The following is a 15,542-nucleotide window of genomic DNA, read 5'->3' as shown; positions in this document are numbered from 1 at the left end:
TTACTAATGTCAACTCTCATGGTTTATATGAAATTGACTCTTCGGTCGTAATAGCATTGTTTGAACAAAACCAAATCTTTTTTCAAATTTGTGAGTAAAAAGATATAATATAAAGAATATTATTTTAAGTTTGGATTTAGGATAAATAATTAGAGTAAAATTATATTTGATGTGACATATATATAAAAATAGTTTTGAATTTTGGGTAAATGGTTGGAGATGTTCTTTTGTGTATATGATCGAATATTTTGTAATACTAATTAGAATTAAACAAATATGAGTGATGGTGCTATATTAATAATAATATAGTACATATAATCGAAACAACACTAGATCTTATAAAATTTGTGCCTCTTTCTTTAGGCATATTTTATTGGACTAACAAATTATTATTAATTACTACTATTCTTATTTTTAATTATATAGCAGACTATTGTACACGAATCAAATTTAATACTAATAAAAATCTATTGTTGAGGGTTTACATCACAGTGGTGGCGCGATTGTGACAAATGTTAAAAAAACAACACCAAATTATACTTGATCTAATTCTACACAATTGGGCCTCAAAATTAATAATTTTCATACATAAGACATCTTTCAAAATTGCATAATGGAGTATTTTTTTCCAATTCCAACGTACATTTGACAAAGTATACAAGTACATTAAATTACACCAAATGGGAAAAAACAACTTAATTATTCACCATAAGATTCAAAATAAATATACATACTTAATTAATGGAGTATTAAACTACTCAAACAGTATTATCTTCCTCCATCCATTGGCAAAAGAATATGATCCCTAGAGATGCTATCATAACCAACACTTGAGTTCATATCACCATTACCAAAGTGACTCATTCCATCCTCAATTCTTATCAAAGACTCCATCTCTTCTTCATCGTGTACATTAATCCGTGCCCACGAGTGCTTCCCTCCGAGGATTAGCCCTTCGAGCTCCATCGCTACCTCCTTCATACTAGGCCTATCCTCACCTCTCACGTTCAAACACTCTTTTGCTAGTTTAGAAACGGCAGATATTTGCTCCATGTTTTCCAACCCCATAATATTTTCATCAAGAATTTCAAACAAGAGGTCTTGTTTGAGTACATAAAGGAAATAATTAGCCAGACTCTTCTCCTCTATCGGCCTATCAAAACTCAATGCTTTCCGCCCTGTAACTAGCTCCAACAGAACAACTCCAAAGCTATAAACATCGCTCTTCTCTGTCAATTGGTTTGTTTGCATGTATTCAGGATCAAGGTATCCAAAAGTCCCTTGCACCATTGTGGATAGCTCTGTGAGATCAATGGGAACCAACCTTGAGGCTCCAAAATCCGACACCTTTGCTGTGAAAGTATTGTCTAAAAGGATGTTGTCCGGCTTGACATCCCTATGTATGATGGGAGTAGAAGCCGAAGAGTGGAGATACGAAAGCACCCCTGCAGTTTCTGTAGCGATCTTAAGACGTGTGTTCCAATCAAGAGCGCGCGCCTTAGCCCCATTGTGGAGATGTGAAGAAAGGGTGCCGTTGTTGATGTACTCGTATACCAGAAGGGGGACATCGGTCTCTAGGCAACAACCAAGCAACTTAACTACATTCCTGTGGTTGATCTGAGACAGGACAACAACCTCGTTGATGAACTGCTCGATTTGTGTGGGATCAACTCTTATAGATCTCTTGATAGCAACTGTTCTTCTGTCCGGTAGCACTCCTTTGTACACGGTGCCAAAGCCACCTCGACCAAGGATCATACTGTCGTGGAAGTTGTTTGTCGCCTTTTGTAGCTCGGATGAGCTGAAAATGGTGACCATATCCTGCGAAGCTTCTCTTGCAGCGAGTTTTTCTCGCAACATATGGCCACCGTTTTGGAGAAAGAATTTATGCTTCATCTTAGCCTGTGATCTTCTCTTGCGAACCAGATAGAGGATGATGCCAAGTAGTAAAATAAAGATCCCAGAGCCAACCCCTGTTTGTTTGATTATTTTAAGAAGCCCAAGTTTGAATATGATCAGAAAATAACTATAAATAAAAACAAGAATATTTACCAATCAAGACAGGAGTAATCTTGGTATCCTCGGGTGGCGGCGGTGGCTTCTCCTTGCAGCCATCGTCACCCATTCCATCACCATCGTAATTCTTGGGGCAAGTACATGTATAACTGCCTATTGTATTAGTGCAAGTTGCATTCTTGTTGCAATTATGTAGAGTCTCATTTAAACATTCATCAATATCTGCAAACATATATAGTGGTACTATTAGTTCAACATATCATGAATAATACTATTCCCTCCGTTCCACAGTAATGGAGGCGTTTATTTTCGGCACGAAGATTAAGAAAAATAGTGTTAGGTGAGTTAATTAAAGAGAGAATAAAGTGGAAAAAGAAAAAAGGTAGAGGGATGAAGAGAGAAAAAAAGTAAGAGAGAGTAAAGTAGGTGTGGTAAAATGTGTTGACTTTTACTAAAAAGTAAAATGACTCTATTACTATGGAACGTATCGAAATGGCAAAATGACTCTAACTGGCACATCGTGCGTGTCGGGTCGTTATCGTGTCGACACGATAACGACACGAACACGATAACAGCAAGCACGACCACACCCGTTAAGAAAACCTCAAACACGAACACGAACACGAACACGACCCGCTACCCTTAGACACGAACATGACACGAACTCATTAACGACACGAACCACTTCGGGTCAACACGACACGATAACAACATGTATTGAAAAATGAGGTTGTAAGAGTCATTCAATAAATATTGAAAAATGAAAATAATAAGAATTTATAACATTAAAATATTATTTGTTAACGGATAACACGAACACAACACGAACACGCATTGTTAACGGATAACACGAACCCAACACGAAATTTTCGTGTCCTTAATGGGTCGACCCGATAAGGACATGAACTCAATAAGCTCTGACCAAACCCATTAATTTCATGCCGGTTTGTGTCGTGTCAAAAATTGCCAGCTCTAATTACTATGGAACAGAGGGAGTAGTAATTTATTAATACAGATGAAGAGAAAGTAAAGTAACAGTAATACCGATACATCCTTGAGGCAGATAAGGATTTCCTTCAAATTCGTCCTTGCAACGACATCGGTACCCATAGCCGTTTGTGGGTTTGTAGCATTCAGAGTTTGCACTCTTGCAAGCATAGCTGCTGGCGTCACTCTTTGCCTCCTCGCACGTGCCATTCCCGATGGCCCAATCAACCACCATAGGAAGGCTTGTAACGTTTTCCAAATTTGTGAGACTATCCTTTGAAAACTTGAAGGCAGAGTCCTCAGCAACAAAAGCATAACCACATCTCTTGACGTCTAAAACATCGGTATAATTAGAATAGCTGTTGACCTCGACCTGGATCTTCCACACATCTTTGGGGATTGGAGTCTGACAGCACCCCACGCCCGCGCACTCCCCCTCCGTCAGATCATCCTCGGAACTGCACATGGCGATGCAGCCCGTGGTGAAGTCGCGGCCGAGCCTATTCCCCGAGACAAAGGCGTAGGCATCGCACCCCACGATGGTGAACTTATTCGCAGTATTACTCACGCTGAAGTAGAGATCGGTCAGCGTTATCCACGTGGTGAAGTTGGAAGATCGTACGCCATTGCTGTCGTAGCAATCGTACGCTATGGGCTGCAGCAGCGTCATCTGCCCGTCCAGGGATATCCCCGTGATTTCGATATGCGTATTCCACCAGAAGAGCTTCGGAGGATCGAAAGCTGTGCGGTTGCAAGTCACCCAGAATTGTATAGAGAGGTAGCATTCGGGTGTGGTGCCGAAAGGGAAGGGGATTTGTGTGTCTCCGCAGGTGTCGTCGCAGTTTGGATTAGGCAAAGCTATGGGAAAATTGTAATGAGATGATGAAAATACTAGTGTTGATGACAACATGAAGATGATGATCAATGTCTGCATCATGTTTGTTTTGTTTCACATACACTATGAACATTTATATATACAAAAGTTAGACATAATTTTTGAGCTAAGTCAATGAGCGTCCGAGTCTTCGATAATACACTTGCACTCTATTTAATCATAATGTAAATATCGTATATACGAAATCATCAATACAAATCTAAGTTTATTTTCTTTAGTTAGGATTAAATTGGAGATGTGGACACAACTAGGGGTGAGCAAATAACCGAAAACCGAATATCCGAACCGAACCAAACCGAAATTTTGAAATTCGGTTCGGTTTTAAAAATACAAAAATTTCGGTTTTTCGGTTTGGGCGAAAAAAAAACGAAAAACGAATTATATTTTGAATATATTATTATATATTTTTATCCTATTAATTTAGTATATTATATCATAGATATAATATATATTCTTCTAATATATTTTTATATATATTATATTAATTTTATCTTATATATATTTATATTCTATTAGTATATATAAAATAAAATAAATTAGATATATTAAAATATACTATTTTATTTCGGTTTTTCGGTTTTGTTTTGAAATTTCAGTTTTTTCGGTTTGGTTCGGTATTTTAAGTTCGGTTTTCGGTTTTTCGGTTCGGTTCAGTTTCAATTTTAGCCTAAATTTGGTTTTTCGGGTTCGGTTCGGTTTGGGCGAAAAACCGAACCGAAACCCGAATGCACACCCCTAGACACAACTACAAAGGCAATGGAAGCATTTTCATTTGCAAAGCTGGGAAAATCACTAAATAAAAAAAAAATTTACTTATAAGCGCCGCCAGTGGATTTAATTAATTAGGGTTATGATTTCTGAGAAAAGTCCAATATTTTGGATGTACTACTCGTTTAACAAGATTAATTTTGATGGACTGATCTAACAAACATTTCAAAATTGAATAGGTCCAACGTGGAGAAACTATATAATTATGCAAAAACTTTAGAAGATCCAATGGCTATTAATCGGATTATAGTACTCCTATTTTCAATTAAAAAAAGCTAGAGAGAGCTGGAGGCTGAAGCAACATGTACAGCGTCATCCTAATAGTTTTTTGGGCTGACTTCGCAAATAATCTTAAAAAGTTAAATCTCCACCTGAACCTTTACTTTTTTCAAATATACATTATACTTTATTCTTAATATTAAACTCTCCTTAACGTGTTATGATTCACCCACAGCGGCCATCACCAAATTTTCCATATCCTCGTCCACGTCCTCGGCCCGAGAGGACGCGAGGATTTTGCGATGGACGCATTCGATGTTAACAAACGTGACCTTAATGCCGTGTTTGGATCGTTTAGATCGAGTATCCACATCGCATCATTTTTCCAACATGTAAGTTGGATGGATTGGGCTGGAAAGAGAGATTTGAAATTCATACGACTTGAAATTTGCACGATAACTTAAAATTCGCACGGTCGATTTTAAGTTGGCAGGATTGGTAATTCAACGTTCCGGTTTAAAATTCTACCAACTACCAATCTCAATCCTTGAAATTTGCACGATAACTTAAAATACACAAACAGTGAAACAATATACTAATGCGATGAGTTAGACGCAATCACTTTTAAAGTAATACTACTAATTATCACACAATGTTCTCTCGCTCTCTTAAAAAACCTTGAACCTTTTTTGAATTTTCACAATCAATCTCAATAATGCATGAGCTTTTATTGCTGCTGGAATTGACTCATATTTGTCTCTCCTTTCCACACGTAATGACTCACACAAAATTAATTAATAAATTAATAATTACTCACATTAAACGAGAATTGGCCATAGGACGTGCATGACATGACATGATAAAATATAACTTGTGTATAAATAACTCGAAATTCGCACGACTTTGAAATTAGCACGGCGACTTGAAATTCGCATGGTCGATTTTGGCATAGGACGTTGTTTTGAAAGTCAAAAGCCTTTAATGTTATTTCTCCAAATTTAATTTCATAATTTTTATTTTTTTTTTAATTTTTATATGGTAATTGAATATTTTTTTACTTTGAGAAAATTCTTTCAAATAAATAGTTGTGAATCCATATGAATGAGATGTTTAGTTTTCAATTTTAATTTTATTGCACTAACCATTTTTATCTAATTATTTTTAGTCCGATAATTATAATCGTAATTGAATTATTAAAATATACAACAAATAAAATAAAATGAAATGTGGCTAAAAAAGTGTCCACTATTGTTGCGGAAACTTTTTTTTGTGTTCGTGGATAAATAAAAAGTGGCTATGGACAAAAAATGTAAAAGTGTCCAGCCAAAGTGTCCACCTTATAGTGGATGCTCTAACAGAGGGAGACAAAATGAAGTTTTGCGTGTGAAAGGCAGAGACAGAATCAGCAGCACCTACAAATGAGTGGGAAATTAAAAATATTGTTGTTGATTGGACTGCAATTGGTAGTAAGTATAATGTGTGTATCTATGTGGGTAAAATTGAATTTGCATACATTAATTAGACTATTAGAGCAACACCACACTAAATTAGGAATACAAATTGGCACTCTGGCATCCTCTACTGGTTGCAATACCATGTAGCTTCCTTCTGAATTGTTACTAGTACTAATTAAATTGTTTTTATTTCTATTATGATTATGATTATTTATGACTATGATTTCGATTTGACAATGTAACAGCTCTTTCTTCCTATTAATGGAGTATTATTTTTCTTAGATTTGTGGCTACTTTTCTTTTGCAGTTGTTTAGTTCATATATGAAAAGTAATGTCATAATACATTTATTTGGATACCCTAATGAAGTCAACTTAATTTATCCTTATAATAAAATAGACCAAGGGTTTGATTATTTATTACAAAAGTTATGTGTAGTTCAAAAATACTATGTCTGGACTTTGACCCCCTCGGGGTGACTTTTAAATAACTAATTAAATATGAACGAAATTGGTGTACCTGTCAAAAGAATGGCTGTGTTTCCAAATTAGCTTCCTGTGATGCATGTTAGCTTCAAGTTCTGTTGGCTGAAATTTTTGATTTGAGCTATTTTAATTGAACAATGAATTTAAGTATAAAAACACAATCGCGTCATGCATACTATTTTAATTGGACGAATAGATTGATATACTACTATTACTCCCTCCTCCGTCCGGCATTAGGAGTTAAAAAATAAAACAAAAATTATGAAATTAAAAATAAATTTGGAGAAATAACATTAAGGCTTTTGACTTTCAAAACAATGTCCGATGGCCAAAATCGACCGTGCGAATTTCAAGTAATCGTACTAAGTTATATTTTATCTTATGTAGGAATAACATTAAGGCTTTTGACTTTCAAAACAATGTCCGATGGCCAAAATCTTGTGTAGGAATAACTTGAAATTTGTTTCCATCAAGAGGAATTCTTCATTCCTTTGTCTACCAACACAACAAAGTTATAATCTTGCTTCATCCCAACTCGTTTACAATACGAGCATGAACATGCTAGTATGTAAATCATGAAACCCGACCCCAATTTGCCAACGGTCGAACAAATAATGGTCATCGAATCAAGAACTCAATTTAAAGTGAAATAGACATAAAGAGACAGAGGTTATTTTGATTTTCACAATATTCACAATAATCACAAGCACAACAGTTAGCATGATATAACATAATATGGTTTCATGATATAACAGAATATGGTTTCATATTATATGAAACCATATTCTGTTATATCATGAATATGACACCATATTCTGTTATATCATGAAACCATATTCTGTAATATTTTCCTAATTATGTGAAGCAAAATTATTCTAAATTATAATAAGAAATCAAATCCATCAAATATAGACCATACCTCTATATAAGTAGATTAGTATCAGTCCATACTTATATAAAATAAATATCTTCCTATTTACGGTGTATCAGTAAGGAGGAAGAGAATGGCAATCGGGAACATCGAGCCTGAGGTTTCCTCCATTTATTTCTTATTTTTCAAGACTCCGTTACACTCATAATTTTATACAACCCAATTTTTACTTTTTTTAATATTAATTGATTAGTGATATAATTTAATTTGTGATAATTATTTCTTCTTCCTGCATGTTTTGATGAAGATGGCCAACTTTTTAGAAAGAGATATTACTGATTTGTTGCCGATAGATACATGGAAAGAGATCATGCGAGTACTCCCTATTAGAAGCATTATGAGGTGCAGGTGTGTGTGCAAATCATTTCGCCTTCTTATAGAAGAGTGTGAGTTTGTGGCGAAGCTGGAAGCGTTTAGGGATAAGATATTGTTGGCTAAAAGGTTGAGTGTCGAATTTATGGAAGTGGATATACTTGTGGTAAACAATAAATTCTGTCGGGGATTACATGAAAGCTGGTATGAATGGGAAGAAGTTATTCCTGACGGATCATGGTTTCTTCATTGCGGTACGGCTAAATGTTCGGAGTCTGAAGTGTGGGACATTAGGTTTGAAGACTTTGTGAAGAATGATTATGATTTTATACCGTTGAAGACTCTAATTGAAAATCGTAAAATATTGATTAGCCAAATTAAGGAACTGGAAATACTTGTGGATGAGAGGGCTAAGGATTTGAAGATTGAGAGTTTGAATGATGATCAGGAAATTCACAGGCTCAAGCAAAAACTTTGTGATGGTATACGTTCAATGAATGATTGGTAATAATAATAGAAAAAGTGAACTAGTTTAAAATATGTGCCAGTCTATTGTTTTATATTGGTGTAGTAATGAAACCATGTCTTTTCCCTTTGTTATCACTTTTATAAGCAAGGTTTCTAAATAGTTATATGGATATTTTATGTTAGAGAATCCACAATGGAGGCTAGCGGATAGGCTAGCCGATCGCGGGCGCTAGCCGATCCGCTAGCCTCCATTGCGGCAATTTAGGCTAGCCGATTCGCGGGCGCTAGCTGATCCGCTAGCCGATGTGCTGGCCGCCATAGTAGGCTCAATTTTAGCTAGTCGGTTGCATTTTTTTAATGTATTTTTTTATGCATTTTTTTAATTTATTGCATTTTTTAGTATAGTAATAAAATGCAAATTTTAAATACTGTACAAACTCTAAATTATGATTTGGACCGTTAGAAAATATCAACAATTGATAAAATAACAAAAACAATAATATCAATGCAACATAAACTATTAACCATGTGTTACAATTTTTGTTGCTATTATTTTGCCATATTACATATTAACATATTCTCACCAAACTAAGGCATTATATGTTTACCTTTAACGATGCCAAAATATCGTGCAATTTCAAGTTTCTTAGGTGGTGACTGATGCGAACGTTTGAGATGGAGAAAAAGGAATTATTCTTAAATAAGAAAAAAATGATGAAAAATGAACATAGAAAATAAGCATTGCCAATAAAGAGAAAACGCCATTGTCCGCCGATATAGGGGTGTCGAAACGGGTACCCGCGGGTACCCAAACCCGATTTTGCAGGTACCCGTACCCGAAAACTTCAATATTATACTACCCAATCCCGACCCGTATAGTTAAACGGGTAACCCATACCCGCATCGGGTATCCCAAACCCGCAGTTGCGGGTACCCAAACCGTAGGCATAATTTGAATTGTGTATTATGGAATATTATTCAATGGTATTATGCTTTTAGTTTTCGCTTATCATTAATGCTAGTCATCTAATACAATAATTTTATGTACATGTTTGAAATTCTAGAATGAATTTTGGGATTGTTACTAGTTCCTACACTATGATTTTAGATTTGTATTTTTTTTACTTTGTTGTATTTGCATAATTTTTAACTATACACAAATATGGTAATTTCTCATCTCTTAAATATAATATGATTACGTATGAAATATAATGCAAATCAAAATTTCAAATAAGCAAATATGATAGAAACATCAAGCATGTCCATAATTAAATCACCATTCAAAAGTTTAATATAAAATAAAAAATAATTCACTTTCATAAAAAGTCCAATATAAATAACTTCAACTAAAAGTGTAAATATTTTAAACTCTAATCCAAAGACACTAAACTAATAAAAATTTTACTTTCACCAAGTAATTGGAAATAAAGTGTATCATTGGGGAGTATATATATAGATATAGATTTGAAACTAATTAACTAAAATAAAATATTTGAAAACCTTAATCCTAAAAGTAATGGGTATTATCGGGTCTAGCGGGTATACCCGCGCGGGTAGCGGGTATACCCATATCTGCAAAAATTTAAAACAAGCTACCCGATCCCGACCCGTTCCCCATTGTTGTCGGGGAGTGGATACCCGCTACCCGGCGGGTAGCGGGTCGGGTTGAGGGTTTCCCGATACCCGCTATCCGTTTCGACACCCCTACGCCGATATATATATTACATAGACATCAAAATTTTTCACAAATTTCGCTATTCCTAAGTCGTTTGATTATTCAAAATGTAACATCATTTTTCAAGGTATCGTAAACCTAGCGCGCATCTATCATTAGTCACCAAAAAATTGACTTGGCACGCCTCACATGATTGATATTGCCAAATTAATAAAGTGCACACAGACGCGAATCGGCGAAAAAATCGGCGTGGGCTAGCCGATTTGAGGGCACTGGCCGGCATTGTGGTGTGCCGATCGGCCAGCGCTATTTTTTAATTTTTTTAAAAAAAAATTTATTGCATTTTAATGTGTTTTTTTAATTTTTTTTTTAATTATGTAATTTTTAAATAGGCACACAGACGACGGGCTAGGCCCAATACAAAATTAAGACCTAAAAGAGAAACATGTCATAGCGAGACCCCCGAAGGCTAGCGGCAAACTATAACGGATTCAAGGCATACTAACATTTTTTAATGTAATTTTTTAATAAATTAGTGAGGAGTAGAGTGGGGCGGTGGCTCATGTGTGGAAGCCCGGATTTTTTTTTATTATGTAACTTTTTTTATTTTTAGTTAATGTACTTTTTTTTATTTAAATAAAATTAACAAATTTTTCCCGTATATGTGTCGTAAATTTAATTCCGTATTTTGTGTTTAATTTCGTAAATGTAGTTGTTTTTGAATTATTTTTATTGTGGCTAGCTTGTGGCTGGCCTTAGGCTAGCCTATTTGAGTAAAATGCTGATGTGGCAGGTGGATTTTTAGTGCTGATGACGTGGCAGAGAGAGAGAGAGTGGTTGGCCTATGGCTGGCCTATTTTTATTGTGGATGCTCTAAGAATGAGATGTTTAGTAGGAGTACCAGCAAGCCAGAAGCAACCTTATCCTCAATCGCAGCGCCGCGGACGATCTGATCCAGAAGCTGGAGCTTGGCCCTCGTGTCGAAGAAATATTTAGGCTCGTGACGGTGTGATCGGTACCTTGTCGCCATAGCACTGGTGGCAGAGGCAGTAGGTCGAACCCTCCGCTTGACACGACAAAAGGAGAAGTACGGATCCAGGAGGAGGGATTTGCAACTGACGCACTTGGGGATGCACGTCTTGGTGAGGTAGTAGAATGCTAGGAATTCTTGCCGGTCGAGTAACCCATCGGAGTTGGAATCCAACTCCGAGAAGGAAATGTTACTCTGGACCGATCTGAACTCTGCGAAGCTTATGCGATTGTCTTTGTTCCGGTCAAGCGACTGGAACAACTCCTCAACCTTCCTCCTCTCAGCTGCTGGAGCCCCATCCACGTAAGCATTGACAACTTCCTTTGCTATCTTCAAAGCTCGTTTCTTGTTGTCTGCCTTTTCTTGTTGCCTGCTTCGTGTCGCCATGTTTAATGTGAATGTGTGTGTGCGCTGTGTTTTTTTAATGTCATGTCGGTAGGTACTGTATTTATAACAAAACCCCTGAACCGGACCGGCCAGTTCGACCGGACCGAATCGGTTCTCATAACTTTCTATGCACTTTCTCGACCGAGGAATTGGATTCCAACTCCGATGGGTCACTCGATGGATAATATGTACACCATCATAATAAGATAAAATATAACTTGTGTAGGAATAACTTGAAATTTGCACGGCTTGAAATTAGTACGATTACTTGAAGTTCGCAGGGTGTTGCAACTGATGCACTTCGGGACGGATGTTTTGTTGAGGTAGTAGAATGTTAGGAACTCCTCCCAGTCGAGTGACCCATCGGAGTTGGAATCCAACTCCTCGAAGGATATGTTACCCACGACCAATTTGAAATCGTTGCGACTATGCGCTTGTCGTTGTTCCGGTCAAGTGACGTGAACAGCTCCTCGATCTTCCGCCTACGTAGGCATTGTCGATCTTCTTAGCTATGTTCATAGCTCTTCTCTTGTCTTCTTCCGTTGCTTGTTGCATTCGTGCCGCCATATCACAGTGTGTTTAATGTTAGAGTGTGGTGCAATGTAATTGAATACTACTACTACTCAATTAAAAATAAATTTGGAGAAATAACATTAAGGCTTTTGACTTTCAAAACAATGTCAGAAGGCCAAAATCGACCGTGCGAATTTAAAGTAATCGTACTATTTTCAAGCCGTGCAAATTTCAAGTTATTCCTACACAAGTTATATTTTAGTATCTTATTATGATGGAGTACATATTATCCATCGAGTGACCCATCGGAGTTGGAATCCAACTCCTCGAAGGATATGTTACCCACGGCCGATTTGAATTCATTGCGACTTATGCGCTTGTCAAGTCTATTGTGACGTATTAACAATTAAAAAAAAAAGGCATGTATACTATTAACATGTTTATTACGTCAATATGATCTTTCATGTCAATTAATTATTCAAATTTAAATTAAAATCTTAACAACTTTTCTTGATATTCTCAACACAACATAAGTAATCTATCATAAATCATATTCTCAAGAATCACATTCCCTACTATTTTCCTAATCACGTTTTTCAAAATCTTTAAAAATTATAAGGTCAAAACACATCTTAAGGTCCTCAAATATAATTTATTTCATTAGATCCTTTTACAAATTTTTTGTTTCATTAAATTATTGTACTAATTGAATTTGTTTCACTAGGTTTTTTTAGTATAATTTTTGTTTCGTTAGATCCTTGTACTAATATACTTTTATTTAAAAGGTTCTTTAGTTAAATATTCATACCACCGACTACATAATTTAATTAAATTTTTTTCTCTTATTTATTAAAAAATTAACTCAATTACAATATCAACTCAAAAAGTCATTTGAAAAATGATAAATTTATAAATTTATAACAGAGCACATCATAAAAATTTTCAGTTTTCCAATGATTTCTGGGTCAATATAGCAATTGAATTAATTCAAAAAAATATAAGAAAAAAAAAGAAAATAAATAAATTTAATCAACACAAGAAAAGTTAATTAAACTTTAAAGTCCATTAAATAAAGTTCCAACAAAATTAAAAATAAGTATAAAAACCTCTTAAATCAAAAGGCATTATTATAAGGAACTGGATGTACTTGTGGTAAACAATAAATTCTGGTTTGTATTGGCAGGATTGGAAAGCATTAGGTTTGTATTTGAACCGTGGAAAATTAGGTTGGAAAACTTTGTGAAGAAAGATCAGATTTTTATTAGTTTATTAGTGAAATTATTCTTAACATACTGATCGAGAGTTCAATAGTTAACATAATTGAGCAACAAACTAGTTAACTTAAGCTAATAATTAATCAAACAATTAACAATTTGAAGTGTTCTTAATCCCTTGGATGATTACTCCATAAAAAGACTTCGAAACACCAATAATTGTAACACAATTCAAAATTAAACATCAACTTGATCACAAAATCGAAATAACAATTTGATCACCAGACTCATCTGAATATTTTTACACCTATATAATTAATGCTCAAAGTAAAATATCATCTTCCTCCATCATTGATTGGCAAAACAATATGATCCATGCCGATGCTATCAAATCCCACACCACTCGTTCCATCATGATCATTCGGAATCAGAGACTTCATCTCTTCTTCATCGTCTACATTTGTGGCCCACGAGTGCTTCTCTCGCAGTATTAGCCCTTCGAGCTCCATTGCCACCTCCTTCATACTAGGCCTATCTTCCCCCTTCACATTCAAGCACTCTTTCGCTAGCTTACAAACCGTTGATATTTGCTCCATATTTTCCAAACCCACAATTTTTTCATCAATGATTTTTACTAGCAAATCTTGCTTGAGTACATAAAGGAAATAGTTGGATAAACTCTTCTCCTCTACCGGCCTATTAAAACTCAATGCTTTACGCCCCGTGACTAGCTCTAGCAGAACAACTCCAAAGCTGTAAACATCGCTCTTCTCTGTCAACTGGTTTGTCTGCATGTACTCAGGATCAAGGTATCCGAAAGTCCCTTGCACCATTGTAGATAGCTGCGCGAGATCAACTGGAACTAGCTTTGAAGCCCCAAAATCCGACACCTTCACAGTCAAATTATGGTCCAAGAGGATATTGTCCGACTTGACATCCCTATGTATGATCGGAGTAGAAGCTGAAGAGTGCAGATACGAGAGCACCCCTGCAGTTTCTGCAGCGATCTTTAGACGCGTGTTCCAATCAAGAACACACGCCTTAGCCTCATCGTGCAAGTGTGAAGAAAGGGTCCCATTGCTAACGAACTCGTAGACTAAAAGTGGAACATCTGTTTCTAGGCAACATCCAAGAAGTATAACTACATTCCTATGGTTGATTTGAGACAGAATAACAACCTCGTTGATGAACTGCTCGATTTGTGTGGGATCAACTCTTATAGACCTCTTGATTGCCACTGTTCTTCTATCGGCTAGTATACCTTTGTACACGGTGCCAAAGCCACCTCGGCCAATGATCATACTGTTGTGAAAGTTGTTTGTCGCCTTCTGTAGCTCTAATGAGCTGAAAATGGTGACCATCTCTGAAGCTTCTCTCTTAGCCAACTTCTCTTGCAACATATGGCCACCGTTTTGGAGAAAGAATCTTCGCTTCATCTTATTATGTGATCTTCTCTTGCGTTCCAAGTAGAGGAAAATGATGCCGAGAAGTAGACAGATGACACCAGACGCAACTCCTGTTTGTTTATTCCGACGAGCCAAAATATGAAAATGATGAAAACATGAATAGAATTCTACTAAACCAAGAATATTTACCTATCGAGATATAAGTGATCTTCATATCTATGGGCGCCTTCCGCTTGCAGCCATCTTCACCCATTCCATTACCTTCGTAATTCTTCGGGCAAGTACATGTGTAATTGCCTATTGTATTGTTGCAGCGTGCGTCCTTGTTGCAAGCACGTGAATTCTTTTTACATTCATCAATATCTGCAAAGAGTAGTACTAGTTGAACAACCTGAATAATAGTAGGAGTACTACTTAATCTGTTGATACAATCATACAAATAGAAAGTACTCCCTCCGTCCCAGATAATTTGGGACACTTTGACCCGACACGGGTTTTGAAGAAATCTAATGGAAAGTGAATTGAAAAAGTTGGTGGGAGTGTGAGTCCTACTTTTAAAGTATTAGTTTTATAATAAAATGTGAGTAGGAATGAGTTAGTGGAATATGAGGTCCACTACCAAAAATGGTACTCCCTCCGTCCCCCATTAGGAGTAGCACTTATGACCGGGCACGGGTTTTAAGAAATGTAAAGAAAAGTTGGTTGAAAAAGTTAGTGGAATGTGGGACCCATTTTTTTATATTGATTTTATAATAAAATGTGAGTGAAATGATGGAATGTGAG

At 36.1% G+C, this 15,542-nt stretch overlaps 2 protein-coding genes across 2 annotated transcripts; both read right to left on the bottom strand.

Moving 5' to 3' along the window:
- Positions 1-612: 612 nt before the first annotated feature.
- LOC125216130 (wall-associated receptor kinase 2-like) lies at positions 613-3,922 on the bottom strand. The gene is made up of 3 exons (XM_048117762.1): positions 3,061-3,922; positions 2,100-2,238; positions 613-2,026 (listed from the first exon to the last, which is right to left on the bottom strand). The coding sequence occupies exons 1-3, from the start codon at positions 3,911-3,913 to the stop codon at positions 769-771; spliced, it is 2,250 nt and encodes a 749-aa protein (XP_047973719.1). The 5' UTR covers positions 3,914-3,922; the 3' UTR covers positions 613-768.
- A 9,601-nt stretch (positions 3,923-13,523) lies between these two features.
- On the bottom strand, positions 13,524-15,072 carry LOC125214336 (wall-associated receptor kinase 3-like). The gene is made up of 2 exons (XM_048115324.1): positions 14,949-15,072; positions 13,524-14,869 (listed from the first exon to the last, which is right to left on the bottom strand). Exons 1-2 carry the CDS (start codon positions 15,010-15,012, stop codon positions 13,689-13,691), a joined length of 1,245 nt encoding a protein of 414 aa, XP_047971281.1. The 5' UTR covers positions 15,013-15,072; the 3' UTR covers positions 13,524-13,688.
- Positions 15,073-15,542: the final 470 nt, after the last annotated feature.

The sequence above is a fragment of the Salvia hispanica genome, chromosome 3, assembly GCF_023119035.1.
Source record: "Salvia hispanica cultivar TCC Black 2014 chromosome 3, UniMelb_Shisp_WGS_1.0, whole genome shotgun sequence".
In the NCBI taxonomy this organism is placed as follows: domain Eukaryota; kingdom Viridiplantae; phylum Streptophyta; class Magnoliopsida; order Lamiales; family Lamiaceae; genus Salvia; species Salvia hispanica.
This window is presented reverse-complemented; position numbering and strand designations above follow the sequence as displayed.